Source organism: Manacus candei, unplaced genomic scaffold, assembly GCF_025592945.1.
Source record: "Manacus candei isolate 608988 ecotype Guabito, Panama unplaced genomic scaffold, ASM2559294v1 h1tg000033l, whole genome shotgun sequence".
NCBI classification, from domain to species: domain Eukaryota; kingdom Metazoa; phylum Chordata; class Aves; order Passeriformes; family Pipridae; genus Manacus; species Manacus candei.
This window is the reverse complement of record NW_026138081.1, coordinates 1,227,863-1,255,839: the sequence shown is the minus strand read 5'-3', so window position 1 is coordinate 1,255,839 and position 27,977 is coordinate 1,227,863. Positions and strand designations below refer to the sequence as shown.

General features: G+C 34.4%; 1 protein-coding gene across 5 annotated transcripts in view; it reads right to left on the bottom strand.

The window, feature by feature from the left end:
• The window catches only part of CDIN1 (CDAN1 interacting nuclease 1), a 124,726-nt gene that overhangs the window by 25,921 nt on the left and 70,828 nt on the right, over positions 1-27,977 (bottom strand). Inside the window, exon 12 of one of the 5 annotated variants that reach the window (XM_051791820.1) lies at positions 103-27,581. The exons of the other annotated variants lie outside the window; for them this stretch is intronic. Within the exon in view, the coding sequence (XP_051647780.1) occupies positions 27,545-27,581 (37 nt within the window). The 3' untranslated portion in view covers positions 103-27,544. Of the gene's footprint in view, positions 1-102; positions 27,582-27,977 lie in introns of those variants that run through there. 5 annotated transcript variants of the gene reach the window in all.

Below are 27,977 nucleotides of genomic sequence, written 5' to 3'. Positions count from 1 at the left end.
GAATACTCACAGTGTTATTTCAGTTTTCTTTATATGTAGGGTATTAATATCCCAAGTGTTAAGTCACGGTTTGCCACTGCAGCAATCTGTTCCAGCCATTCCAGAGACTTGGAAGACCTCAACACAGATCAGTAGTGCCTACAGTCCCCAGCTATCCGCAGATCACCTCAGTATGGCACTGAGATCTCAATGTTGCCTACATAGAAATTGTATCATCTTGCATTTGCCATGATCATGGTAGTTTGCTACCTATCCGCTGGTTTCTCACAGCAAGAGCTGCAACTATTCCAATCAATCTGTAAATTCAGGATTAGCTCAGGTCTCTGGTGACAGTACTTGTTGCAGCGCTTTGTAATGCCCACACTTGTAACTGACAAAATATAACACTTTTAGCCCCCAAATTCCAACAGAGAAGGAAAACCTTGAATCTAGACTGCTAGATGTGGAATCATGGGCAACTTTGCTTCTTGTAAAGATGTGAATTAGTTTTCAAAACTCAGGTGATTAAGGGTCCATACTCAGAATGAGTAACAGATAAGTAAATCCATAGAAGAAACTTACTGCATATTTTCTTAGAAGAACTCCAATTGTAAATATTTATCAGTTAATGATTTAGAATAAAAAACAATTAGCTCTCAAGCCAAGTATAAATTATATTTTGAAATCCAGGTAAATGGAACAGATATAATTAAAATCTTAGAACTGAACAGATAAAATAATACTACTTAGCAAAACACTGTTCCAGAGCAAAATTACTCAATCTTTACCCCCAAAACAAAGCACAATTATAAACACCACACTTTGAATTATAAGGTGTTTAAAACCTGTTAGTCAGTTAAATGGGAGAAGAAACCTTTAGCTTTAAGGGACACTTTGGGACAATAATACCCTCATTAAAAAATAAGGATACATCAAAACTCTTCAGTTAAAAGGTTAAGTGTTAGAATCTGTGTAGCTGATAAATGTTGAGCTAATCTAATCAGCAGTTGTAAGAGGCAATGCCATCAGCTAGTTGCCCTGACCTGTGCTTCTCACGTTTTCATGAAAGCAAGATTTAAGAAAGATGTCAACTTCAGGCCTTTGACCTAGCAAGGACCTTGTTTGTGCCAGCCTAGTGTTCTTCTAAACAGACTGAGAATTTTCAGCTCAAATCAGGAACATGTGCACTTCACTAACACAACACATGACTTGGAAATTAAAATGCAATGTGATCAAGTGCTTTAGGATATTTTAACAGTTAAGAATACAGCTAGGGGGAAAAAAAGCTTGTCTCTATGTTTTGATTTGGGGAGGGGGAAAGGACAAATTCAATTGCATTGGTTTCCTTCAAAAAAGTAGGGAAACAAAAATTCAGTTCACTAGTTCATGCGTGACTGACCTAGAGGAAATAAGGAGGTTGTATGTTTCTTTATGACATGTGTCACTTATTAGATAAGTAGGTTTTGCTACTTCCAATTGAGCTAAGTTAAAACTAATTAGATGGTAGTTAAATTACAATCTAAATACAATAAAACCAAATAAAAATAGCAAATGGCATTTTGGTTATCAATAATACTTCTAAATGCAGTAGATTATTTACACTAATACCTGTATTGATTATTTCCAAGTATTAGATTAACAAGCTTTGCCAGCTGCTGGAATGACAGTTTAATCCTATATACAGTAACTAGGATAGACTTTTCATATATGCCCTATTTAACAAGATTAATTTATTTCATTCCACCTTCTACTGGTACTTACATGTGACTCTAGACATAACATATGAATCTGGACTCTGTATAAACCATAATGCATCCACTCTTTTTGGCTGTTATGGAATGATCAAGTGTGCAGTAAAACTGACAGGGAAACTTACCAGTATCTCAGGTCAGTATTGAGATTTTACATTTGGTAATAAAGAAAGGATGCTTGTAATACCCATGCTGATTTTCACTTACTAAGTGTGAAGATTATATACGATTATTTTACAATTATGCCCTACCAATAAATGTATCTACATATATATATATATTTCTTCCATCTCAACTACCTATAAAGTAACTAGCTAACTATATTTTTGGCACACATATACTTATCACTTGCATTTCTAGTTTTGAGACTTAGATGGAAACTTGATTAGGAAATAAATTGCTCAGCTTGGATTAGCCAAAGATGACACTGCTAGGTTAAAGAAACTAAAAAGGGGAAGTAGAACAGTTAAAGTAACTTCCATTAAAAAAAAGACTGTATCTCTTTTTCATATCTAAGCATGGAACATGCTGACTTCATCTCTTTCTTGTTCTGGAGGACCAGACAAAAAAAGTGACTTCTGTTGTTTTCTCCTTCTATCTGGAAGATGCTTCTCCTGATTTTAGAGTGTTAGTGTCTATTAAATTCATAGTCAACCTATTTCCTTAGTTTTCAGAGAAAGAAAACATATGCTGAGAAAGCAAATTAAAGTTATTATACTTATTGGAATAGATGGTTTAGAGGATATTAAGACTACATATTAAGGAAATGCACTTCACATAATTTGTATTTCTTTTGCAATTAAAACTGTCAGTGAAAACATTCAAAGCATTGGTTACATGCAGTTTAATCATATCTAAACATATTTACCTCTTCTCTGTGTAAAGCTGCTTATGTTTCAATCTATATACTGTCCCAGATTTTGCATCACTTATTTATACCTGTAATGACACAGGGAGTGACTGCTTCCTTGGAATAAAATAAATAAATACATTGCAAGAATGTAGAATGGGCAGTTAGAATTACACAATATAAAAGTTCTTAAACTTTTTCTTTTTGTATAAGGGAGCTCTGAATTTACAAATTGAACATGGTATTGTACTTCTGTAAAAACATTTCCTTCTACAATTTAATAAAGGAATAGGACAGAGCAGGACATTTCCCTAATGGCTGTCAACTTAAAAAAAAAAATCTGATTTAGTAGTCATGAGAATGAAAATCTATTATTCACTATAATTTGATGAATTCAAAGTAATGGGCAGAGTATAGGTGGAAAGGGTTTTATATTTGCAGAAGATTTCACATTTAAGGAAACTCAGAACTATGCACATCCCCTAAGCCCATGCAGCAATATCTGCTGAATTAGAAAAACAGTTGATATGCAAAGATTTGTTTGCAGTTTTGGTATAAATGATTTTGTTCTGCATTTCTATTCCAGGGATATTCATTGCAGGAATTGAGATTGTCATTGGCTGTATTGGTTATACTTCAGTCAGAAAAAAAAATTAATTCTTCACTGATTTTATATTACATTTTTGAAAATACTAACAGTAGGCCAATGCACCATTATATAATGACAATATTTATGAAAAGTCATAAGTACATAGCAACACAGAATCTTGACAAGTATTCAAAGGTCTGGTAATGGAAAATAGTCTCCATTACTCCACTCAAATTCAATGCAAAACCTTGATTTATCTATTTAATGCCTTTCAGAACTTTCTCAGCATTTTCCCTTTTCCTTTTATTGAAGAGGAAAATTATTGATTTCAAGTTGTTACAACTATTATCTAGTCTAGATACAACTTTTATAAAGAATATTTTGTCATGACTTTTTTAATCCTATGATTTTTATAATGTTTAGTTAATCCACTGCATAATGAAATATTCTTCTATTTCCTCAATCAGAATGAAATTGTCTTCATTTTTTCTCAAATATATGCTTCTTGCCACAAGGCATAACTTCTGTCAGTCATCCAAAGTACTAATATCTCTTGTAGGAAATAAAACAGGCATTTGTCTTGAACAAAATTTTAAAAATGAAGAAATCCTGTTCCTCCAAGATGAACAACTAAATGTGATAAAAGCACTGAAAACATCTCCTAAATCAAACTTCGTAATGAAATCTCTTATTGAAGGAAAGACATAAAAGGTGTTACGAGCAAGATTACAAGATCAAGGTATTGCCACTACACTGTGAGTCTCCCAAATTCCTGTTACCATTGAAATACTATCCCTACTTTCTTAAGACACACTTTTTTTGACCTTCCTTTTCTGACATACCTGTAACAGCCCTTCTTATTAGTTTTTGTATCCCTTGCCAATTCCAGCTCCAACTGTACTTTGGCCTTCCTGACCTCATCCCTACAAAACTGTGTAGCATCCCTATACACTTCCCTGGATATCTGCACCTGCTTCCACTACCTGTGCATTTGCTTCGTCCTTTAGTTTGACCAGCAGGTTCTGACTCAGCCAAGCCAGTCTCTTGTCTTTCTTGCCCTATTTCTTACACCTGGGGATGAAGAGATCTTGTGCTCTATGGAAAGAATCCTTAAAGATCTGCCAACTCTGTTCTGCTCCCTTGTCTCCAAAGGCAGTTTCCTAGAGTCCTATTGACTAACTCCCTGAAGAGCTGAAAGCTTGACTTCCTAAAAATTCACAGTCCTGACTTTACTCTTTGCCTGACCCATATTCCTCAGGACGGCAAATTTAATCAGCGCATGATAACTTTATCCCAAGCTGTCTCCAATCTTGATGTTCCTGATTAGCTCACTTGCACTGGTGACCATCACTATCTCATCCTCTCTGGTAGGGCTGTCTATTAGCTGGCTCAAGAAGTTATCGTCCATGCATTCCAAGAGTCTCCTGGATTGCCTACAGCTTGCCATGCTGCTTTTCCAGTAGATGTCAGGGTTGTTGAAGTCCCCCAACTGGATGAGAGCCAGCACAATGCTTCTGTAGCTGGAGTAGGAAGGATTCATCAATAACCTTCCCTTGACTGGGCAGCCTTGATTGGAGTAGACACCAACCATGAGGTTCTGTTTGTTGCCTTGGTCTCTGGTTCTAACCCATAAGTTTTTCACCTCCTTGTAGTTATTCTTCAGAGATAGCTCTCCATATTCAATGCATCTCTGATTTACAGGGCAACTTCTCTTGTAGAGGGCAAGCACCTCATCCCTCTAACCTTGGCACGTCATCCAACAGCTTGTCACAGGCAAGCCTGATCTTAGGCCCTTCCCCATCATAAGAGGGGAAAGCTTTGTCCATGAGCTCCATCAGCTTGTTGGCAAAGACTCTCTCTTCTCCTAGAGAAAGATGAATCTCATCTGATGTCAGCCAGCCTGGTGCCACGTAGGCCATCCCACTATCAAAAAACCCAAAACCTTGGCAGTGACACCAGCCATAGGGTCATGTGTTAATAGATGTTTTAGTATATGTTCATAATTTCTTTGGTTCTATTAGAGAAACTTCCTAGAAAATAACTAGGTAGAATAGTAGAATATATGGCAAACTTACATGAACATATGTACAACAGGCAACCAGAATAAAGGAGATTCAGGTGTGGACATACCATGTTTCAATGATCACCTAGTAGGGTTGTTTTAATAACCTCTGATTCAAGGGCACATCATGCAGAATGACAAGCTCCTTCAACTTACCAAGATACTTTCTTGGCAAAATCACTATGACACAAGATAAGTTCAGATACTGAGAATCAAGGGTAAAGTTCCTGGTTGGCCTAAATTAAGATTCCTTCAAATCTGACTGATAAAACAAAGAGCAAGAGCATAACTCCAAAAAAAAATGAGGAAAGCATAATGGATGTAAGTGGAGAGCAGGATCTGTGTCAATAAAGCAAACTTATTTTTTAAAAATAGCACAGAAAGGTTCTATTCTAAGATCTTTATGCAAGAGAGAAAACAAACAGCTGCTGCACTAACTTTATAATCTGCAAGAACCAGGATATTTGGTAAAATGAGGGAATCAGAATCTAAGTAAAACATTAAAATGAATATATTCAATCCTATTTTCTAACAAAACAATCATGGTCAAAAAGGACAAGTTGATACTTCTCACTAAATCTGTGCTCCATCCATAAACACATTTAAAGAATTCAGAAGCCTGCATCTGGAATTCAGAAGGTACAGTGCAGTATTGAAATGATGCTTTAATCATATTTTGACTTTTTATCTCAATGCAAATAAACAGGTAAGCACCACTGATATGAAAAAAAACAAACAACCAACAACCTTAACCTAACAGACTCCCAAAGCCACAGATAAAAAGACCTCCTATCAGTGAGACACAGAACTGGTATTTAATTCTGGAAGGTTGTGATTTTTTTTTAAATCCTTAAGAAAATCATCTCCTGCTGAGCACTCAAAAATAATTTCACAAATTCTCCTTTTGTACCATCAGTAACAGTGTCTCAATAGTTGTCAAAACTGTAGAACTGGAATACATTTCAAAACCAAGAAGTAGGAAATGAACCTTAAGAAATTTTAACTGTGTACAGTAGGGTGAAAGGATAGAAGCAGAGGCTTATGTTTTATATTAGTTTTGTCCATGAGAAATAAAGTACTTCCCTTATCCATAAAAAGGGTGCACGCTAAAATCATAAAAAACATGTTAACACCGCTAGCTTGTAATAGATGCAATCACAGTATTACTGTCTAAATTTTTGTTTATTTTTCAACAGATTGGTGTCTGCAGATCATGCTGTCTTACACTGCCGTTCCTCTGTAACCTTAACCATTAGTCCTACTGTGTAAAGTGAAGCACAAATTTAAGGTGACAAAGCACCAGTTGGCTGATGTGAAGTACGCTACAAAAGCAGAAACCTCTGAAAGCTTCACAGCCATTATGAAATAACTGACCTATATGAAACCGCTACCATGGTTCACAAATTTATTGTCAGGTTCCAGCCTCTAGCTGTTCTCTGATTGTTCTAAATACTTGACAAACTGAAGCCTTTTCACTTTCTGTTGAAATTGCCTCATCTCCCTGTCAGAGCGCCATGGGGGACTCCATTACTTTTCTGACTTCTTTCCCCTACTGACAAGTCATTTAGCTGGCTTCTTGTTGTGAAGGCTGTCCATGTCAAATTAGCCAGGGCCCCTATTGTCCTTATTACCACTCGAAAAGCCATCATGAGTAATGCTACGGGGTCCCTCAGTTGTCATCATTTGTCAGAAAGAAAGGGAGTGTGGTTACATATAGCTGACAGGTAATTTCAGTGTCTACAATTACCCCAATTAGTCTTGTCATAAACAATTCGATAAATGCACACCAATACAAATAGATAAACACACCAAGGTTTCTCACTATTAATGTCATGTAATGGATAAATCTGTGATATAACACTATATTTTATTTATTTTTTTAAACTATCCTCAGCTGCATGCTGGCAGTTGCTACCTGGTCAGCACAAATTGTACTATCTACTTTCATTAGCTCGTCACCACAGAAGAATATGAAAGGCTGTGACAAAATTCATTTAGAAAGAGCAAGGAAGAGCAGATTGCCTCAAGCAGGTGTTATAACAAAGATAAAACAAAGATTTTCTTTTGTCAGTTCAGTACCTCAACGAGCTTTAAAAGACACTATCTTGTCCTTAAAAACAAACATAAAATATGAGAGTGACAGAAAAAGAAAGCAGTGAAATAACATTCCTTTTGAAATTAAGAACTTGCTTCCCACCATATCCCAAGTCAATCAGCAGGTGGGTCTTCTAACAATATGTGTCAAAGCTTCATTTGAAGAGAGGGTGACATTGTGAACCAAATTATTTCCACATATTTTTTCTAATTTTAAAAAAATATACATCTTGCAATGCCATACAGCTCCTGAAAATTCTGATAATTATTCCACATAATCTACAACATGAGACTAGATTTAGTAATTCTAACTCCCCAAACAGTCTACAGTACTGTGTTAAAGTCTTTTGGGGCATAAAATATTGATGATGCTGACTGCTCTTCTAAAATGTAGACCTGTTACAAACACAACCCTGGAAAAGGCAGCTTTAATAACAATAGTAAGCATTAAATTTCATATTGCTAAGATTATCCTTGTGATTCACCTAAATAAACACTAAAATCTTGACATCTCTAGAGTCCACAGCATCCTGTCTATTTGCTGACCGCAGGCTTAAGTGATGGCTGGAAAACTGAACACAGACATGTTGTTGTAGGAAATTGCTTTTGGCAACTATTTGTTCAAACTCAAGATTTTTTTTAAACCAACACTAAGAACCCACCAGAAAACAGGACAGGTCTCCCTAATGAGTAATCTATTTTAGCACAGTCTTGTCTAGGCATGACAGTTTACTGAGAGGCTTGAAAAACTCGTAATTACCAGTGTTACAGGGCAATTAATGTATATTACACTGCACTACTCATGGCAGCAACTGTCATTTTCTCAATAAAAATGAGTACTCTTCAGCTAAAGGTGACATTAATTGGGACTTTAATGACTATGCAGAGGAGCTGAAGCCAAATATGAACAAAACAGCGATTCAATGAGCGACTTCAGAAACGAGAAAATTGTACTAAAATGAGATTAATTGCTGTTTAGAAAAAGGAAAGAACCTAAAAAGCTATTAAATTGCAGGGTTTGGGTGCCCGGGTGATGGTTGTGATGTTAATCTTGCATTCTCACAGCAGGCAAATATTCACTAAATTCAGAGCCTTTTGACAGCAGGAAAAATCATGTATGCTTAACTTCAATCCATCAAAAATATATTTCAGCTTTTATCAGTGTTCTAAATACTTCTGCAATTTCAAAAATTACTGCTCCATTCCTTGGCTGTCATCATGCAAATGCGAACACTGTCAATATTGCTATGAAAAATTCCCTGGCTTCAAAAGGCCTACTTCGGTGATAAAGAAAGAAAAACGTGAAGATTAGAATTGCAAAACACACACTACTAATATAACAGAAAGCAACAATAAGAATTTAATGTTTAAGTTGTGAAAACTGCTAAAATAGAAAATGATGGGGTATTGTTTTAGTGTGTGTGGGAAAAAAAAATAAATCAAAGAATTCCCCCACACTCTCATAACATCTTTAAAGCTCAGAACTTTATAGATAATTACTCATTGCAAATAATTAGGACATAATTTTGCAGCTTGACTTCAGGTGATATAATTATTAAAACTGTTCTGTAGTTTCTAAAAGCCTTTATCTGTGCTACTTAATTCTTTAAAGCAATTATATAATTGCTTTTCTTTATAGCCTTTTTAACTGTCATGATGACTGTATACATAAAACATTGCACTTAAACTCTGACATATAGGAGGGATACACATAGCTCTGATTCTCTATTCACTTTGAAGTTATATCTCCTGTAACTTCAGATTTTGAAACAGAAAATCAGTTTAGCCTGTCAGGTTAAAAATTGCATATGAAGTATTCACATATCTTAAGAAGCAAATCTCCTCTTCTACCCAAACCTGCAACAGTTGCATCCTGGAAGAGACAAAATTAGACCTTTTCATTTCTTACAATATCCTGTTCCATAATTGATTCTGTTCAACCTGCATTTTCAGAATTAAGCATCTGTCTCATCCACATTTAAAAAAACTCTAGATGCATTAAACCACTGCATCCCCAAGTGCTATCTCCACTAGGTAATATAATAAAGAGGTTTCAAAGACAGTAACATTACATCTATAAGCACTTCTGATAGCTACGTTCAGAAATTCCACTATATGCATATAAATGCCTTAAGAACAAAAATCATGGGCAAATAGTTTCAGTTAGGAACTTTAACCAATCACCATGTGCTGAAGAGGGTCCACAAATTGTCGTAACACCAATTCACCTACTTTGCATACAGTACTTCGATTATTAGTTATCTCTTTGTTACACAGTCCTTACTTAAAAGTATCTGAAAAATGCATGACAATGTTACCATAGTAACCTTTAAGTTACACATATGATTCATGAAATGAATAATGCTGTGAATTTAAAAATTGATGATGCAATTTTTTGCATGAAACATCCACATTTTTGCAAAGGATAAATAAAACCAAAGCAATGCATGGGCACTTCATGTTTGAGTGTTTGTAGTTTCCAGAATAACTTTCCTTCAGGTTTTGATACTTCCTTCAGTATCAATGCCTCTGAAATTTGGATTTATGAAACTGCATTTCAGTCAGTTGTTTTACAAGACAGTATAACTCCAATGAAATAGTTCTTGTAAAACTTTAAAAACGAAGTTTAGATTCTGAAACACAAGATCATCAGATTGAATTTAATTTATAATATAAAGCTTTGACCATGAGTAACAATCAATCCCAGAGTACGCAAATACATTATTAGCACCTATGACACTCAGAATTTTGAGTTAAAAGGTTGCTTGTGAACTTTTGAATTACTAGACTCCTAGCCATCCCTAAAGAACAAAATTATGTGTTTCAGAAGCCAAGCCTGGCAAACAAGCCGTTACAAAGGAGGGAAGATTATATTAGGAGGCATTGACACAAGGAGATAAAATCACAGCCCAATGCAGTTAGTGGCTAACTATTCACTGTCTCTAGCAAAGCAATGATTTCATCTAGAGAATGATACAAAAATTGTAATTTTCCAAACTCATTATTGTTCTAGCCCAGGAATCCTGCACAGTCTGCTGGGCAAGTAACATTATGTGTGTTTTGCTGTTCTGCTAAGATTTTATTTTGAAGGTGGAGAAAACATGTTATTTTTTTTCATATGGGGACTGTGTTTCTTCTTCCTCCTTCAAATGAAATACTAACAGTTGTATTGTTCTTAAACTTTAAATAAACAGGCCTTACACTTGGACTTTGGAAAACATCATCTCGAAGCATGAAGACAGAGGTAACTGCTGAAAAAAATCTAAATTCTTACTCTTCTACAGAGGGGAAGAATATGAAATACATACAGATCAAAGGAGTCAATTACATTGAATTTAAAGAGACTGGCTACACTTTCACAACCACATGTACTCATTCCAAGTTTTGTAATAGGACTGGTTTAAATTCATGTTAACAACAGAAACAGGAATTCATATACTAACTATCCCCATACTATCCTTTTTCTTCTCCTTCTCTTCTTTCTCTAGTTTTGTCCTGACTTTATTTTCATTATTTGCACAAGATCATTTCATATGTTCCAAGTTTTTATTTAAGAATGCTGACCTGCAAACATTTTTGTAGGTTATTTTTCTCTTCCATTTTTTAGGAGCATGAACTTTTCAGAATGTAAGTCATGTCCAGCTGAAGCTTGTCCTAAAATCAGAAAGCATTTTTTCCTTCTTAAAAAGTGGCAATTTTCCCCCATTGTACGTATTTAGACAGAGATTTAAGAACGGAAACTCTAAAGTACATTAAGGATATACACCTTATGCAAATAGTTCTAAAAACTCCAAGAGAAAAATTAGTTTACATGATAGTTTACATGACAGAGTCAACATATACTTTAAATTTTTAAGAATATTTTAAGTATTTTCTTGACCTGAGAAACGAGGTAATAGAACTTCTTGGTAAAAGTAGCAATATTAAACCTATAGAGTTGGTATTATCAAGATGTTTGTGCGTCATGTTGATTTAATAAATTCTATCAAAGCCCCAAAAGAACTGAGAAATCTGAGTGTGCTAGTAAGGACAGAAAAAGGCATCATGCATCTTTTGCTAGGCAACAATGAAAACCCATTGCTAACTCTAAGATTATGTCTGCTATATTCTTATATGGAATTTGATGTCAATGGAATTTGCTTTGTCCTGTAACATCATATACTAACTACTGGCCTGTAAAGAATCAGAATTCAGATGACTGCATTGTGGTACCAGAAGAATTGTTTCAATATGCAAAAATGTACCTCCATAAAGTCTGTAAGTCCTAAGCTTTGGGCAGTCTATGTTATGAATAGAGGAAAAAAAGGGGATCAAGTGGTGGGAGTAACATCTGTAATGTAACATAAAGTTCCCTGTATTGCCTTCACTGCCTTCCTTAAAATTTTTTAAGTTTTTTTTTTTTAGCTCATTAATTCTCAAAGTGAGAGTTTTCTTAGCTCTCTTCTGAAACACTGCAGAGTCTATCTTCAGGCCTAGGAGTCAAAGTATCATAATTTAGATCAAAAACATGTCAATAACCCACCCTCCCATCCCAGAACCCTGTCAAATGGCAGCATTATTGTTTCCCTATCAATGTAAATAATACGGTCTCCTAACACTACCATTGTGGGGACAGGGAAAAGAACAAAACCAATACTTGTAAAGTAGGATGGTAGACACAAAAACTTGTTACCTGCAGACTAGACCTCTCACAGGGAGAAGATTATTACCTTCCAACTCTGGCTACACTCAGTACGGTTTTGGTAGAATACTTCTCTTGGTATTCCTGCATCTTCTATGCCCAGCATAACCTCCAGGCTTATAAGTTTATTAACCATCAGGTCACAGTTCAGGATGGTATATCAGTTGTAGATTGGATACGCCACAGAAAAGTTGCTCCAAAATAAGCAAGAACTAGAACATTAAATTATCTCTTAACAAAGGTATAGAGTTTAATTACTTTTGTCTGAGTTTTCCATACAAACGAAAAAACATATTTCTATGATTTCAATTAGTAAAAGTCAGTATCACTTGTATTGGAGGCAGAAGCACATGAAAACCTCCCCTGGACTTGATGTACTCCTTTAGTCTGGGTTTCACAGGTCCGCTTCTCTTGAAAGGTTTCAGTCTGAAAATGGGTTTCCTTCTGCAAGATATTTGGGTTTTGTTTTAGACTTGCACATCTTACAGATGATTTTCCATCTCTTTTACAGCTCTCCAAGGGAGTTCCCCAGGGCTTTGAGCATAGTCTCTCTAAATCTACAAAGAAGAATCTTATCTTAAATTAGAAACTCTAATTTAAGTGCAACTTCAGTGAGTACATCTACCCTACTGATTCAGTGCATTTCCACAGGTCTTGTGAAATGCAGATTTGCATTGCATTTATGGGTAGAATCTTGCAGTATGAACTTGAGAACATCACAAGAGGGCTTGAAGAGGTGCCTGTCTGCTGACGCATTCCATTTGGGATATAGGTTCCTGATCCTCCAGAAATAATAATTCTTTATGAGTATGTGGTGTGCATTATGAAACTTCATTGCTGTTAAAGGTACAACAAGGACATACGGACCTAGGATGGATCTCTCAAAGTCACACTTGAGTCCTCCCCTTTTCATGGTGCACAGGTCAGAAACATATGGGATGACAGATGAGATCCACTCCCACCAGTATGTCTCATGAAAGTTCAAACTATTGCCAGTGATTGTACTGTGACAACTTATTCTGTGTATTTCATAACTAGATAATTACCAACATAACTAAATGGAGCTTTTCACTCATTATTCTTCTCACCCTTTTTTCTTAATCATTATACTCAACATGATCATCTTCAGCTATTAAAAACTCCTATAGCCCTTTCATCAGTCTCCATTTGGAGTTCTCTCTCAAGCCCCTCATATCTAAAATGTTCAAACCTGGCTAATACTTTTTCAGGGTATTGTTATATTACTTTCCACTTTCTCATTTCATCTACACACATAAGATCCCCCTAAAAGCATTCAGTTCCTCTGTGTATTGCAGCAAAGTACCTTTTTATGAACTTGATCAGTGCAGTCTGCTCTGTTTATCTCCATCCAAAACAATTCTGCAAAAAAACCTGTGTGACTATTTATGTATGTAATTTCTTTCTTTGTGCCTGGAAAGTGGAAGACCCGTTACACAGGAAGACCTATATGCCTTGCACGCTTTTATCATCTCTCTCCATTCACTAGCATACTTGTCAAGTTCCACATTGAATTGGCAAACCACCTTTATCCTTTATCCCTAGTTGCCTCTCAGGGTTAGAAATAATTCTCAAACAGCATTAACAAAAGCAATCTGTTATTTTCCTCTAAATATCTCAGCTGTCAAAACATAAAAAATTTAGCAGGCTTCTGATGTACTCAGATCAGTGAATATTATTCTGACCAATATTATTGCCTCTTTGCACTGCACTGTAAACATTTGTTGACTCATGTATTATACTTGAACATTAAACTCTGTAGGACAAAGTATCTCCTGTTCTACATCAATTTCTAGTACATTTTATTAGGATTTCTAGGTGTAGTTTCAATGCACTTAGTAAATGCTAACAAAAATGATGTGTAATAGAGGAGGGAAATAGCTCATTCCAAAGCCACTTCATACACTGACAGAACATCTCCAAACAAGAAGCATAAAATCAAGGTTGAGAATTTACTCTTAATCCATACTGCTTAGTTTTAAAACACATATTCACACAATAAAAATGATTGCACTATCAAATTTAAGGTGATTTAATGATATAAAATACCAAATTAACTGTTCTAAATTATGTCTTTCATTCTAGATGATAACTACTCTGCTTCAGAACAACAAAATCATAATAAAACAGAAATCACAAAATACAGTCTCCCATGTATCTTGTCAATATCTCTTTAATTCAAGGTAAGTAGAGACTTCTTTGAAAAGTCTTTAATATCTTCTGAGTATTTATATTTCATCTTGTGTAAGAGCAAAGTCTTTTCTGTTATCTTAAATAGCTATAAAATGATACAATCATCGTGAGTTCTGTAGTTTAATTAAGCACTGTATGTCAAAAGTCATCATTAGACAACAGTAGGATTTTTAAAAATTACATTATAAAGGTTTGCTAATTATTTCTTTTTCTTTCTCTGCAGACTTACTCTTTAAGAAACTGGATTTCTTAGGAATTAGGATAATATTTGAAGGTGGAGTTTCTTTGCCGCAAAAAAAGCACAAAAAACTCAGTTATACTATTCCTTTTGCCATTAACCATGGGAGGGGGGGAAGTGTGAGACGTGAAAACTATGAATGTGTGAGGACAATTTTGAGGATTTTTTACCCTATTTCTGTGATTTCATTCCATGGCCCACAGCTTCCAAGTGGCTTTTGAATCAAGAAGACAATGAAAATGTAAATATTTTTAAAGTATTAATATGCATTAATTATTTGCATGAATGAATTTAAGCCAAAGCAATGCTTGCATGTTTTTAACATATAAGTTAATACAGTTATTCACTGCTACACATCTATAACATGTTTGTATCTCTACTTGATTCCACTTGGTAAAAATACTAGGAAACAATTATGCTGAACACCTGAAATTTGATCTTTGTATGGTGTGAGTTTGTCTTAGGTAAAAGGATGGGTACACCTGCAAAAGGCAGAAAGATTGTTGCCTGAATTTTTTCCAGGAAAATGGCAGATATGGCATCAACTTATCTCAAAAAATGACTCATTAGTTAGTCCAGTTAAATCCTATGAAAACTTAAATAATGAATACTGGATCATATTAAGTTTCAGCAGACAGAGATTTCCTTAGAATTTCAATATAAAGGAAGGAAGCAGTAAAGATGAATCCTACTCCAATTTCTTCTCAAACTTCTTTATTAACACTGAAGAATTCCTTTTAGGATTATGGAACACCAATTCAAATCTTTATTCTCACTAAAGTTTTCTTTCAAGCTTTCAATTTGTCATCAGATTTCGCATTCTTCTTGATAAAGCAATTATGTGGCACTAATATTCAGGAATTATATACTGACAGGTTAAAACAAATGCTATCTCCTTCCAACATTCAAATTAAAGGTATTCACATCCAATGGACAATATCAGCAACTCAATGCTGAAGTTTTAATTTCTACAGCATATGATATTTTTTTCATTCTCATACAAACAACATATAATGAGAGTTACAGAGTTAATTTTGGAAACTATGATTTGAAAGAAAAAACACATAGCATACATAGAAGAAATATGAGAAGTGTTTATATATTGTCTAGCATTCCAAAGTATATTTATGGCATTTACTTTTCGTAAAAGATTTTCTGATAGGGAAATAAAGAACAGCATTTCTAGGAAAGAGTAAATTGAAATGGTATAAACATTTTGTAAAATAAGAAACTTTGTAATCCTCATGTGTGTGTTTCATGTAGAAACATTTACAGACGTTATGAAGACATATGTGCAATAGCTGCCTTATGTTCTGCTGATCTATTTTCAGGTTTCTAATCAGTACCAGATTAATTTATGCTCGCATTTTCTGAATCACAGACATTTTTGAGTCACTAAAATTCACTGTAAAAAATGAAAAAAGTAAATGTAACTACTTTCGTATTTTCAATCATGGTTTCAAATTGCATTTTTTTTAAAGCAAGGATAATCACTGATCTACTGTGATGAGTAACTGAAATTATTCTTTTTATTATTTGCCTTTTCTGATCTCCATTCCTAAGTCATGCAAAACAAAATGAAAAAAAAAAGGCAAGCATTTCTAGCAAATGTCTTAATCTGGCCAAAATAAGCCTCTGTGGCTTTGGTCCACAGAAGCTTTATTAGTTTCCTGGGCTCCATAGTGGGATAAACTATTTCATGCATGAAGGGATCAGCATTCCTTCTTCTAATCATTGCTATTGTGCCCATTACAAAGCTCTCTGAACACCTCCTATGGATATCACATGCTATCTTAATCGCTTCTCAATTAATAATTTTATACTCATATTTCAGTTCTGCCACTTCTATATACATTGTTACTTGAGAATGAATCCTGAAGCCTTAAGTGAGTAGGTGAGATTATAGTAATTTTTCCACCATGAATACATTCTTACACTGAAAGTGTCCAGACAGCAGTTTTCAGTGAGTAAGTGTAACAGCTTAATACAACAGGTAATCCCTTTATAGTGCCATGACAGATGTTGGTGCCCTGTCTATTGTGGTCATCCCATAACTTTATAGAAACAGAGAACATTTTCCTATGTGCTTCAATATGTAAAGTGGTAGCTGATACTGTTTACATGAGAAGTATCAGAAATCTCTTGCTAGCACCAGCTAAACCTTTAATTCCTGAAAGCTAATTTTTTGTACTCTGGATTTACTAGTGAACTATATAACAGTCTTCTGAATGTAATATAGGTGGACTCAAAGAGGGAACAAAGTTAATAATTTTTGCTTTAACATATTAATATTTTAATTCATTTGCTAAATCATATTACCTGTCTTCTCAGGTAGAAGTCACCTCCCTAGTCAGCTTCCTGCCCACTTTTTGAAAATGGTGGGCACTAAATGCGAAGGGGAATAGTAAAAGAACACAGACTGACATCACACTGATTGTTCTCACTTGCAGAGGAAAACACAAGTAATACTTAAAGATTGTCATGGGGGAGAGGTATGGTGTGAACAAATTCTCTCACAAAGCATTTTCAGCTAAATGATACTCCTATTGATATTATACTAACTCATGCAGTCTAAAGTCCTGCTGGAAGAAAGAAATAACTAAACTACATTTAGCTTTTTAAAATCTTCCCCTTAACCCCATTCAATCAGTCCTCATTCCTTCAGGAATATATAAATTCCAAAATTTACGTAGTGTACAGTTTGACAAACAGCAACATCCACAGTTGGATACAGACAGCACCAGAAATCTAAGTGAAGCCTGCTATGCATTCCACCAGGACAAGTGTGTAGATCAGTATTTGTCTCTTGCAACATGAGAATGCCTAGGAGGTTTCCTGTATACATTTAATGAATGTAAACTGACATACAGAAGGCTTGTTTTCCCTAACTACTTTCTACAGACCACTTAGATACAGTCCAAGTAGAGATGAAAAAAAAAAGGCCCAGATAGCAGACAATAGTGTATTTCATATACAACAGCAAAGTATTTACATAATAACCTTATATTCAATAAATTATAGATGAAAACCAACTAATATTTTAGCAAAGTGGAATCAGCAGAAAGGCAAGATGCATGGCCTACTGAGACCTGACTAGTGTGTGGCAAACTATTTAGGAAAAAAGGGTGCTCCCTGGTATCTGCTAGTTATGTTTGTGAAGGAAGCCTAAAAAGCCATTGAAGCATAACTAAGAATGGAAGATCTATGTACCTCATCAAATAAAGAGTATTCCTTTTCTAATCACAGAAAGTGGACTTTGACAAAAAGCATGGTCTGTTGAGAGATGAACATATGAAGAGCTCATATAAGGAACAGAACTTGGGCACAGAAAGGAAGGACTTCAGAAAGAAGAGACTGCTTTTACAGCCCCTAAAGTAAGTGCTCTGAAAAAAATATATGGGTGAGTGAAAAAGATGACAATCTACAAGAAACAAAAAGCATGAAAAGAATTATTATATATCAGCACAAAATTTGTCACACAAATAAGTCTACAAAACAGAAAACCTAATTTTGAATTGGTATGGTTTTGAACTGGAAAGAAATATTATTTTAGAATCATAATACAGTTCCAGTAAAGTGCAGTCTGTTCAGAGATCAGCTGCTTATAAGAATAGGAAATCAGCAAGAATTAATACCTTTAATAATGGTATATATCAATAATACTCGTTCTGTGATTCAGTAATATTGTGGCTGGCTGCTCCCTGGCACAATGAAAACACTGTATAGGCAGCTTGCAGGAGTGGAATAATTAAGGAAAACTTTTAGCAGTTATGGCCTGCATAGTGCCCGTGTTGTTAAAAGGTATTGTGTAAAGTTACACAAAAATCACAGCGAAAGAAAAGCCAAAATCATAATAGGTGACTACAGATCTAAAGATTATTATTCTGACATTGGCAAATACAAACACGTAAGTTATTTTTGTCATCTGGTTTGCCTTAATCAAGAGCTAAAAATTCATTTATAACACTGTACACAAATGCCATGTTTATATCGGTATCATATGCAGCATGCATGAAAAAGTATACATTAAAATGAAGAACAGCAATTCATGTAATAGTCAAAGACAACCAATAACAAAACCATGAAATTCCAGTTGTCAAACATAATTTACTATGTATATTTCTTCTCTTCTCTGTTAAAACAGTAATTATTAAAACTAAAGTGATATGAGTGAATGTTTATGACTTCTTATTAAAAACCCTGACTTAAAGCAGTGTTCATTTAAGCTTTAGGTTAAAGAAAATCATGTAGAGATCTCTGTGAGATGGCCTAGTGACTTTATATCCTCTTGTCAAACCTCAGTAGTTTTATTTGTAGTGATACATGCCGGAGAAGGTTGGAGGTTAAAGTTGATAGGGGGGCCAACAGGAAAGCCAACCAACTTCTTTCAGAAGATTACAACCTTTAACATATTAGGATCTGTTGGTAGTTACTGCTAACTTTTTAAGTCTACATTTGTGTACCCGTCTGTGAACTGATCACTAAGCTCCAGACCAACAGGATTTATAAAGCCCTCCCTCTCACTACTTTCCTTACATTATTCTTTCATAATTTTCAGTTTAAGTGATTATTTTAGTTTTTGGTATTATATTGATGTTTAGTGCTCATCATTAGTTTTCAGAAGAACGTTTACAGATAGATAAAATATTTTCCTCATTTTCTTCAGCCTGGTTTTCTCTCTCATTCTTAAAACTGAAGAAAACCAGAAAATCTAAATTAGGAAAACTAACATTAAATGTAATAGCAGCTATCTACTGGAATAAAGCTCTTCAGATTTCCCTTTCTCCCATTTATTTTGAACTCAATTCCTCTGTGACTTTTAAAAAAAAGTAATACAGAAAAAACTAACGATAAATAAAATAGCATAGAAACACTAAAGAGTTGACGTAAGAAGGGATCTTTAGAGATTGTCTAGTCCTCCTAGACAGGGTGAACTAGAGATGGTTGCTCAGGGCTTTGTCTAGTTGGGTTTTGAATAGGTACAAGGATGGAGACTGCACAACCTCTCTGGACAGACTGCTCCAGGGTTTGACAACTCTCACAATAAAAAAAGGTTTTTCTAATGTTTTAGTAGATTCTTCTGTATTTCAGTCTGTGTCTGTAGACTCCTGTCCCCTCCTCACTGGGCACTATTAAGAAGATCCTAGCCTCCATATTTTCACTCCTTCCTTTCAGGTATTTATGTACATTGGTAAGATCCCCCCCGATTCTGCTCTTTTCCATACTAAACAGCTGGAGCTCTCCCAGTCTCTCTTCATACTAAAAATAGTCCAATCCCTTCTTTGTCTCTGTGGTCCTTGTTTGGATTTGCTGCAAGTTTCTCTCAGTACAATCATGAATCTCATGCTCTATCTAATCACTTAATCCAAAGGACCAAATCATTACATAGATCAAAACTAGTACTGATGGTAGCTTTATTCTTACTTGCACCTAGGACAGCACACTTTTTTCCACTGATTTCAAACAGAACTAAATCTCTGCTGGACACATCAGTAGATGCCCATGATGGCCACATGATGTACAAACGCAATGATGATTTCTTTAGTTATATGCATTTAGACAATAAATAACTTTTCTCATAATATATCTGAAACATTTAACTTGTAGGTGTACGGAAACCAGTCTACAGTTATACATTACTGCAAACCTAAAGCTTTGCATTTTAAAATGAGCAACTACTGCAGAAACTAACTCGACATGTAACACTATTGCTGCTGCATGAGACCAACATAACAGAAAAATCTATTATGCTTAACTTTTATATTTTATACAAAGGTAAATACACATCTAAATTAAATTTAATTTTTTTTGATGTGTCAGACTTGACTTTTAAGCTTCTTCCACTTCTCTGCTCCTTCTCTGAAACTCCAGAGAAGAATGTTTGGCAAAGCAAAGATTCTGCATTCCACATCTCATACCATTTAGCTGTTGCTACAATTTTAATTATGCAAAACTCAGTGGGCTCTAACAAAATCTGACTAGGTAATTAATACTCTAAAACAGACACTGTGAGCTACTGAACGCAACGCTGTACACAAATTTCCTCATGTCATAGGAAAGACTTATGAAGCACAGTGTATTTCTCCATAGGTAAAACAACATCCCATGATGTTAACAGCTTTTTTTTCATCTTCTCTGCAACTAACTAAAGTGTCTTAATATATTTTGTTCTTTAAAAAAGTAAATTTTTCTAGGAGTTTCAGTTCAGACACATTCACTCATGTATCACAGCAAAATGAGGGAGAGAATATTACAGAAGTACAAGAAATATATCAACAGCAAGGCACAATTTTTAACTATTATTTTATTGATATGCACAAAAAGTATTGCTAAGTAAAATAGTATTATAAGATTATAGCATTATGCTTAGATTTTGTATTTTAGTTACATCTATGAAATATACCTAAACTCATATACACATATATGTATTCTGAGGTCAGATCTACATTATGATGCAGACATTTTCTTGAGAATTGCACATGAAGGGGATTCTCCCACTGAGCCAATTCCATAGACCCAGCCTAAATCTGAGGTCTATTTAAGCCAAGGAGGGACCAGAGGCTGAGCAGGCTAAGCGTTCTAGTACTATTACATCTTATTGGTCCCGTGGTGATTAAATAAAAAAAATAAATCTACAAGTAAGGGTATTAATTTTCAGAGCTCCACATGATGATTTTACAGAGAAGAGGCAGAAAAACAAAGGACACAAAAGACAGTATGGTGTGCTTTTACAACTGGGAAAGTCTTCTCCAAAACAGTGAGAACACAGACCATTCTCTCTGAACTTGTACCCCTGGACATTTTACAGAGAAGCATGATTTGAGTGGTAGTTTGACATGATTAGTGTATTTCCTAGAATCCTATCCTTTATCTTCTTAACACAGGCAAAAAACCTCTGGAACTTTATGTTGTTTTTATAACGTTTTATGCCAAAGCACAGACAGTACTTCTGGATTCTCTTCCTCTTCCTTGACATGCTATAAATGGTGATAAGAAAATGAGAATTATGAGAAGATCTGTTCTTAGGTTTATACTTTTGTTACAAGAATAGAGATTTTTTCCTAACAGAGCATATTCATATGTCTCTATCTGTAGTGTCTTTTACCTTGAGTTTTAAAAAAACCAGGTTTGACCTTGCAATATTTTTAATCAATATCAGGCTTTTAGTGGTAGTGAATTTCAAATATAGAAGAAACAAGTAATTTGTTTGAGAATACAAAAGAGATCAATGATGGATCAGATTCAGAGCTACATTTACAGCTACTATCGCTTACCCTGTCCATTGTCCAGAGGCAAATGCCTGACAATTACTAAGAAACATTATGCATAACTGTGTAAATGAAGACCATTATTCTATCTTGGTCATCTTACTATTTGCATCATGAAAGCCTCAGCTTGTATTGAGGCTAGATGTGCTAACTATTAGGTAATTACATAAGGAGCTAGTCTGTCCTACCAGAAGATTAAGCTTTCGGTTCTCCAATTTAGATTACTTTAAAATTTAAATTACTTTAAAATCTTGCATTTTAAAGTAGTGAAATGATACAGAAAGTTTACTGGTTTTAATAAAGTATTATCATCAGTAAGAAGGGGTCTTCAGATATAGGAAATGTGATTTTTAACAAAAGAAAAATCCCATGAAAACGTAGAAATTACTGTGCCAAAATTAAAATACTGTATTTTTTACAGTTTTACTCAGTGAGAACTTAGTGCGTTTACCAAGTCTTTACTGATAAAGTCATCTTTAGTATGCAACAGTTATAAAATCCCAACTACACAAAACTGTAAGCAGAAAACAAATGACTAGCAGAAAAGGAAAGGAAGAAGACTTCACATTTGACTTGAGCTTCTACTGAACTTACAAACCCAAGAGAAGTGACTAAAACTAATGACTCTGCAGGAGACCATCAATTTCAGATTACAGAGTATCAGATAGTAGAGCATATTCTACAGAAACATTATACCACTTAATAGCCCTACCACACCAGGAGGGGTGAATGGAACGAAAGGGACACAACCAGTTGAAAACAGAAAAGAGTTTAATGACAGGATGATGTGAGGCACTTCTTTCTCAAAAACAGGGACACTATATACAGAAAGGTTGCCAAAGCTAACCATGCACATCTGTGGTATTTGGGGTAGTTCTGAGACCTCAAGCCTCAGGAAGCCCAGCAACGAAATAAAGTGAGGCATTTTTATGCAGAACAATGCCAGACATTTGTACATTTTCAGCAGTATCTTAGCTATCTTTCTCACATGGTCATTGCCCAGTGTATTTCACAGAAGTTATGCTATTAATCTGTACTCCAGTTCAAAGCATGTGGGCAAGCAGAAAACAAACGCTTACTTTTCTAAAAAGAAGAATCACCAACTCCAAGAACAGAGATGTTTTCTATTTCTATGATCAGTCAGTGACAAAGTGAACACTGATAAGAATTAACTATCCAAACTTAATTTACTAGAGGATATAGCAAGACCCTATACATTGAAGTCACATTTTCATTATGAAAAGCTTTATAATGTATTTGGGCCAGCAATTACAACTAAAAAACTGAGAGAATTTTAGCATTTGTTGAAAATGTAGTTTGGTGAAGTTGATCTATCTGTAAAAATCCTTGCTACGCGAAGACAACTTGCATACAGATTCATTTGGTATTTGGCTACAACAAATCAACCAGTCACTGCAATTGATGTGTATGCACCAGGGGGAGAGAAAACAACATACAAAAATATCCTCGGGAAAGCACGAGGCTAAGCAAGGGTGCAAACTACTCTAAAAAGACAGCAGTCAATGTTTATAAACCACTGCTGATCACATGCAACTTAAGTTGGTCCTAGTTTGCCAGAAGCGGTATAACTCAATAATGCAGAACAAGTGCTTAAATAAACTTTTCAACACACCATACAACCAAGAACATTACTAGCAAATCTGAATTTTTGTTCTGTGAGAAGAAAAAAGCAGAAATCAGAAATACACTTCAAAATGCATTTTCACAATATATTAGACAGACACCTGTGATGAGTAGGAACCTACAGACTGTATGAAATAGGCAACTGAACTTCTGTCAGTATGGCAGTTGTACTGTTCTGAGAGTAATCGTGAGAACACAATTTTAAATTGAGAAGCTAAGTGTTCACCTTGTACTTTTAAAAACCACCCTTGTTAAAAGCTAACACTAAAAAACTCCAAATAGGTAAAATCACATACTTTAGAAAACATGAAATATCTCTAATATGCTATTCATAGCCTATATTTTAAAAGTGGAAGAACATATATAAACACACACAAAACAAAGCTATCACTGCTGTGTAGTCTGCAGAGTATTTTCAGTTATTTTTCCACATCCTTGGAAACATACGTTACACTTAATACAGTAGGATCCTGTAATTTTATAACATTTTGGATTTCTTTGAAATGAAAAGTCCATTTTATTGTTTTTTAATTAAATCTATTTCCCTGAAAGGTCTTCAAAGGCTCTAGAAACTACCTTGCATTTTATTATTGCTGACAGTTATCTAAACCACGCTTGAATGCCCTCTTTATCCTTTAGTGAACAATTGAAAGATCATATGCTAAAAAGACTTGTGCTTTCTCTTCTTCTAGCCCTATAATTAAGGCATTTTAATACATTTTTTTCATAGTCATTAAGAGAGCACAATGTTAAAAATTAATGAAATGAGACAATTTTGAGTTTAACAACCATAAATACATACAACATAAATTTGTCTCAATTGTAGATATGAAAAAAAGCCTTCTTGAAATCACATGGTGAGATTACCAAATTGTCAAGATTTTGCCTTTGCTGTCTAAGAGTATTTGAATGATGTATGGTAGCCTGACAATACTACAGTGTTGTTACGTACAAGAGAGGTAAACACTTCTGCTGAACATTCAAATTTCACTAGGTTTTTGTTTACCTTATACAGACACCCATAAAAAAATGTGGTATTGCTGGGCGCTGATGAAATGAGAGAGCAAAGAGAAGAGAGGAAGCAAGACAAAGGCATATGAAGGGAAAAATGATCATAAGTCAATTGCAAAAAACTTGACATGTAATGAAAAATACCACTATAATAACACCCACTTACAGCAGTACTTTAATAATGCTTATAACAGAACAAACAAGATTTTAATTTGGATTTTTTTATAAGAGAGATCACTATATTAATGTATCACATATTTTTGCAACAGACACAGTAATAAGTGGGTTTCTTTTGTTACACAGTGAAAGGAATTCAATGTTTCTAAGTACATCATCATCACTTCTATATACACCAATTAAATATATGGTGCAACTGTACTATAGTCACATTATTACTATTTCCAAAAGGTATTACAAATGAGCAAATTATACAGTTTATCTTTTAAAACTAAGTTAAGTTTTTCAAGGTGTAAGTTCTTTATGCTTTCTCATCTAAATTCGAAAAGATGCAGTGCACAAGAAAGCAAGAAGAGATTTTTTTTTTCCCTTAAGAAAGAAAAGATAGGGGAAAAAAAAGAGAAGTTGTTCTCCAGGAGATTTTTTTAGGGTTGTCAGACTGTTATATTACAAACAACCTTATTAGTCCTTTATAATTACAATAGGTACCTCTGGACAAGATCGAGCAGACATGACAAATGCTTCCGACTTCTTTTTAAATCGAACCTGGAAGGTCATCGCTGAACAAACAGAATGCTATACAGTTGGGGCCATAAATTGTGAAAGCTAACAAAAAGGTAAGTTTTTTAATATAAAAAATTAAAATTATTCTGTTCAGGCTATTCTGTATAAGATCAAGAAATAGGAGGATGGAGTAGTTTAAAAAGGATAAGTAGATAGAGAAAAAGAAATCCTTACAAACTTTATTAATCACACTTTTTTTTTTTTTGGCAGCTGAACCTGTATTTTAGTATTAATGCAATGTCTTTAGTTGTTTTACTTTAAAAATATGTCTTGAAGATAATTCCCTAATGAGTATTTATTCATGTTTGCAGTGTGGACAGTCAGTCTCAAATATATAGTATTTGCTTGCTGCTATCCTCATATCAAAGACATGGATTTTTCCTAACATTTTTATTTTGTTTTAGGATCATTTAACAGTACTGGTAGTTTTGGATTAAATTTGATTTGCATGAAGATAAACAGTAACTTAAGTGACTGGAACTGGAAACCGATTGATGGATTTGCTTTTAAATCTCATATTTCAGTTTGGAGAGGAAATGTAAGGATTAAATTAGAAAGTTGTAAACCCTTGATGAGACTTAGTGGTATAGAACAGAGGAAAATGAAACCTTCAGTTATTTTCCTTACAGTTAGGCTGAATGAAATTGTAAATCAACAAAAGATTTGGACAGCATTCAAATCAGCAGCTTTACCTAATAAAAGTTCTAACAGAGCACTGAGCATACCATTTGAAATAAATATGAAATAAATACAAAATATGAATGACTTTAAAAAGAACCATATGAGAAGCAAAACAGTAAAATCACAAAAATTTGAGCAAAAGAAATTTAAACTGATACGTATGATGGGCAATTAACTACCTATTTTGACAATTCTAAGTGGTCAAGTTTTTAAAGTATGACACAGAAACCTTAACCTATCTATATAAGACTGATAAATGAGGCATTTTGTGTCATTACATTCCCATAAATCACCTTCTTTAACTGCTGATGGCTTTTATCAGGTCTAACCTTTTCAAGCTTCTATCAGAGTGCTAACATTTTCAACTTTGACACATATGCAGTTTACAAATTCTGCAGCTGATTAACTCTGAACAGAAGCTCACTGCCATGATTGTCTTCTTCAAGTTGGGTTACAGCTTCAGTGTCTCAAAGACTCACAGGTATCCTTCGTATGCCAGAAAATCTCACTTCATTTGTTGGGCTGTGTTGTGTCCTTTGCAAAAGACGCAAAATATTTCTCCTTTTGAAACAAATAAATGAGACTAGACTTTCAAAACTATTCTTCTATGGAGAGCTTGAAATATATATAATTTTCATTATTTTAAAATAAATGGCACTTTCCAAATAAAGAGATATAAATAATGTGACCAGTTTTACATGACTTTATAACTTAAACAAGCTTGGAATCAAATCAACTGGACTATACAAAAAATGTTGTGGTCAAATTTCTGAGGTAAGTAACAATAAAAGTTGAAAAAATCCTAAATATTGCAGTGTCTTGTATATATGATACTACCAAATATTGCAATTATAAACTCATCACGGGCCCTTAAATAATTTTGTGGGATCCCCCACTAAAGTCCTCTCTGAACTATTTTGTAAATTTCAGAGATTATAAATTGCAAATGGTGAATTTCAAAGACTCAATTTCAGCATTTCAGCACTTGGAACATGAAATTAATTCAACCATGATATACTTGGAACACAATAAATAAAGAAGCAGAAAAGAAATACAGGAAAAAATATTTTGTGTAAGTGAGCCCAGAGATTTCGAGCAACAGTTGCTTTCTGTAGGAATTAAAATGAAATTGCCTATTTTCCTGACACATTCAATTTTTGCTACAAACAGACAAAGAAACAGTTGACACAATCTGATCTAGGTGTCTGTCTTCTAAAACATTTTAACTTACTGTACTATTCCAACAATAAGAAGCCAGCCATATGGTAGCTCTTTCTGCCCTAGTAGCATCAAGACATAGTAAGAATGGCAGCAAAGCTTTAGACTGAACACTCATATTTTCACTAGTTTTTAAACTTTAAAGTGTGCAGAATATAATTTGAGATTTATTTAATCTATTGAAACAAGCAGGGAATCATTCACTGAAACGAATTCGTAAGATGTAATTGATCTAGACACTGAAACAAAGCCCAGGTTTAAAGAGATACTGTCTTTAATAATATTAGTCAGACTGAAGAAAATTTCATGTTGGTTGTGTGACCACTGGAAGCCTGGTACTTCAGATGTTATTAGTTTTGATAAGAGATAACTAGACATCAGACCTAAATAATGAAACATGAGGAGACAGTCTTGGAACATGTAAATAGGAATGTCCACAGATGCTCTCATGCAGCTGATTGTCTCTTGTTGATAAACAATCCATCTTAGAAAAACAGTGGATAAAAAAAATTTTTCAGCATCACAACTAAATCAGCCTTGTAGTGTCAATATTTAAGGCCCACCTGTAAAAAATTAAAAGTTCTTTATTTCACTAATAATGTCACACATCAGAGAAGCTGTGCTGTTACACTTTGACAATTCAGATTTAAATCTTGGAATGTCTGTAAGTATTCATGACAAAGGCACATTTATCATTTAAAACAAAAAGACATGATTTCTTGATGCTCATATAAAAGACTAGTGATGGATGAGAGCATGCTAATAAAATGACAAGAGGGGATACAGATGCTTACTATTTTGATTAGGAGAGGGTAATGAAGATCTCTTTCCTAAATATATACGTGTTTATAACACACTGTGTACACAGGAGCTTGATCTGTTCTCTAGCAGAAATGTTACAAATGCTAAGTAGAATAACTGCCAATTTACTTAAGGTCAGTGGAAGCCACATACAGTAA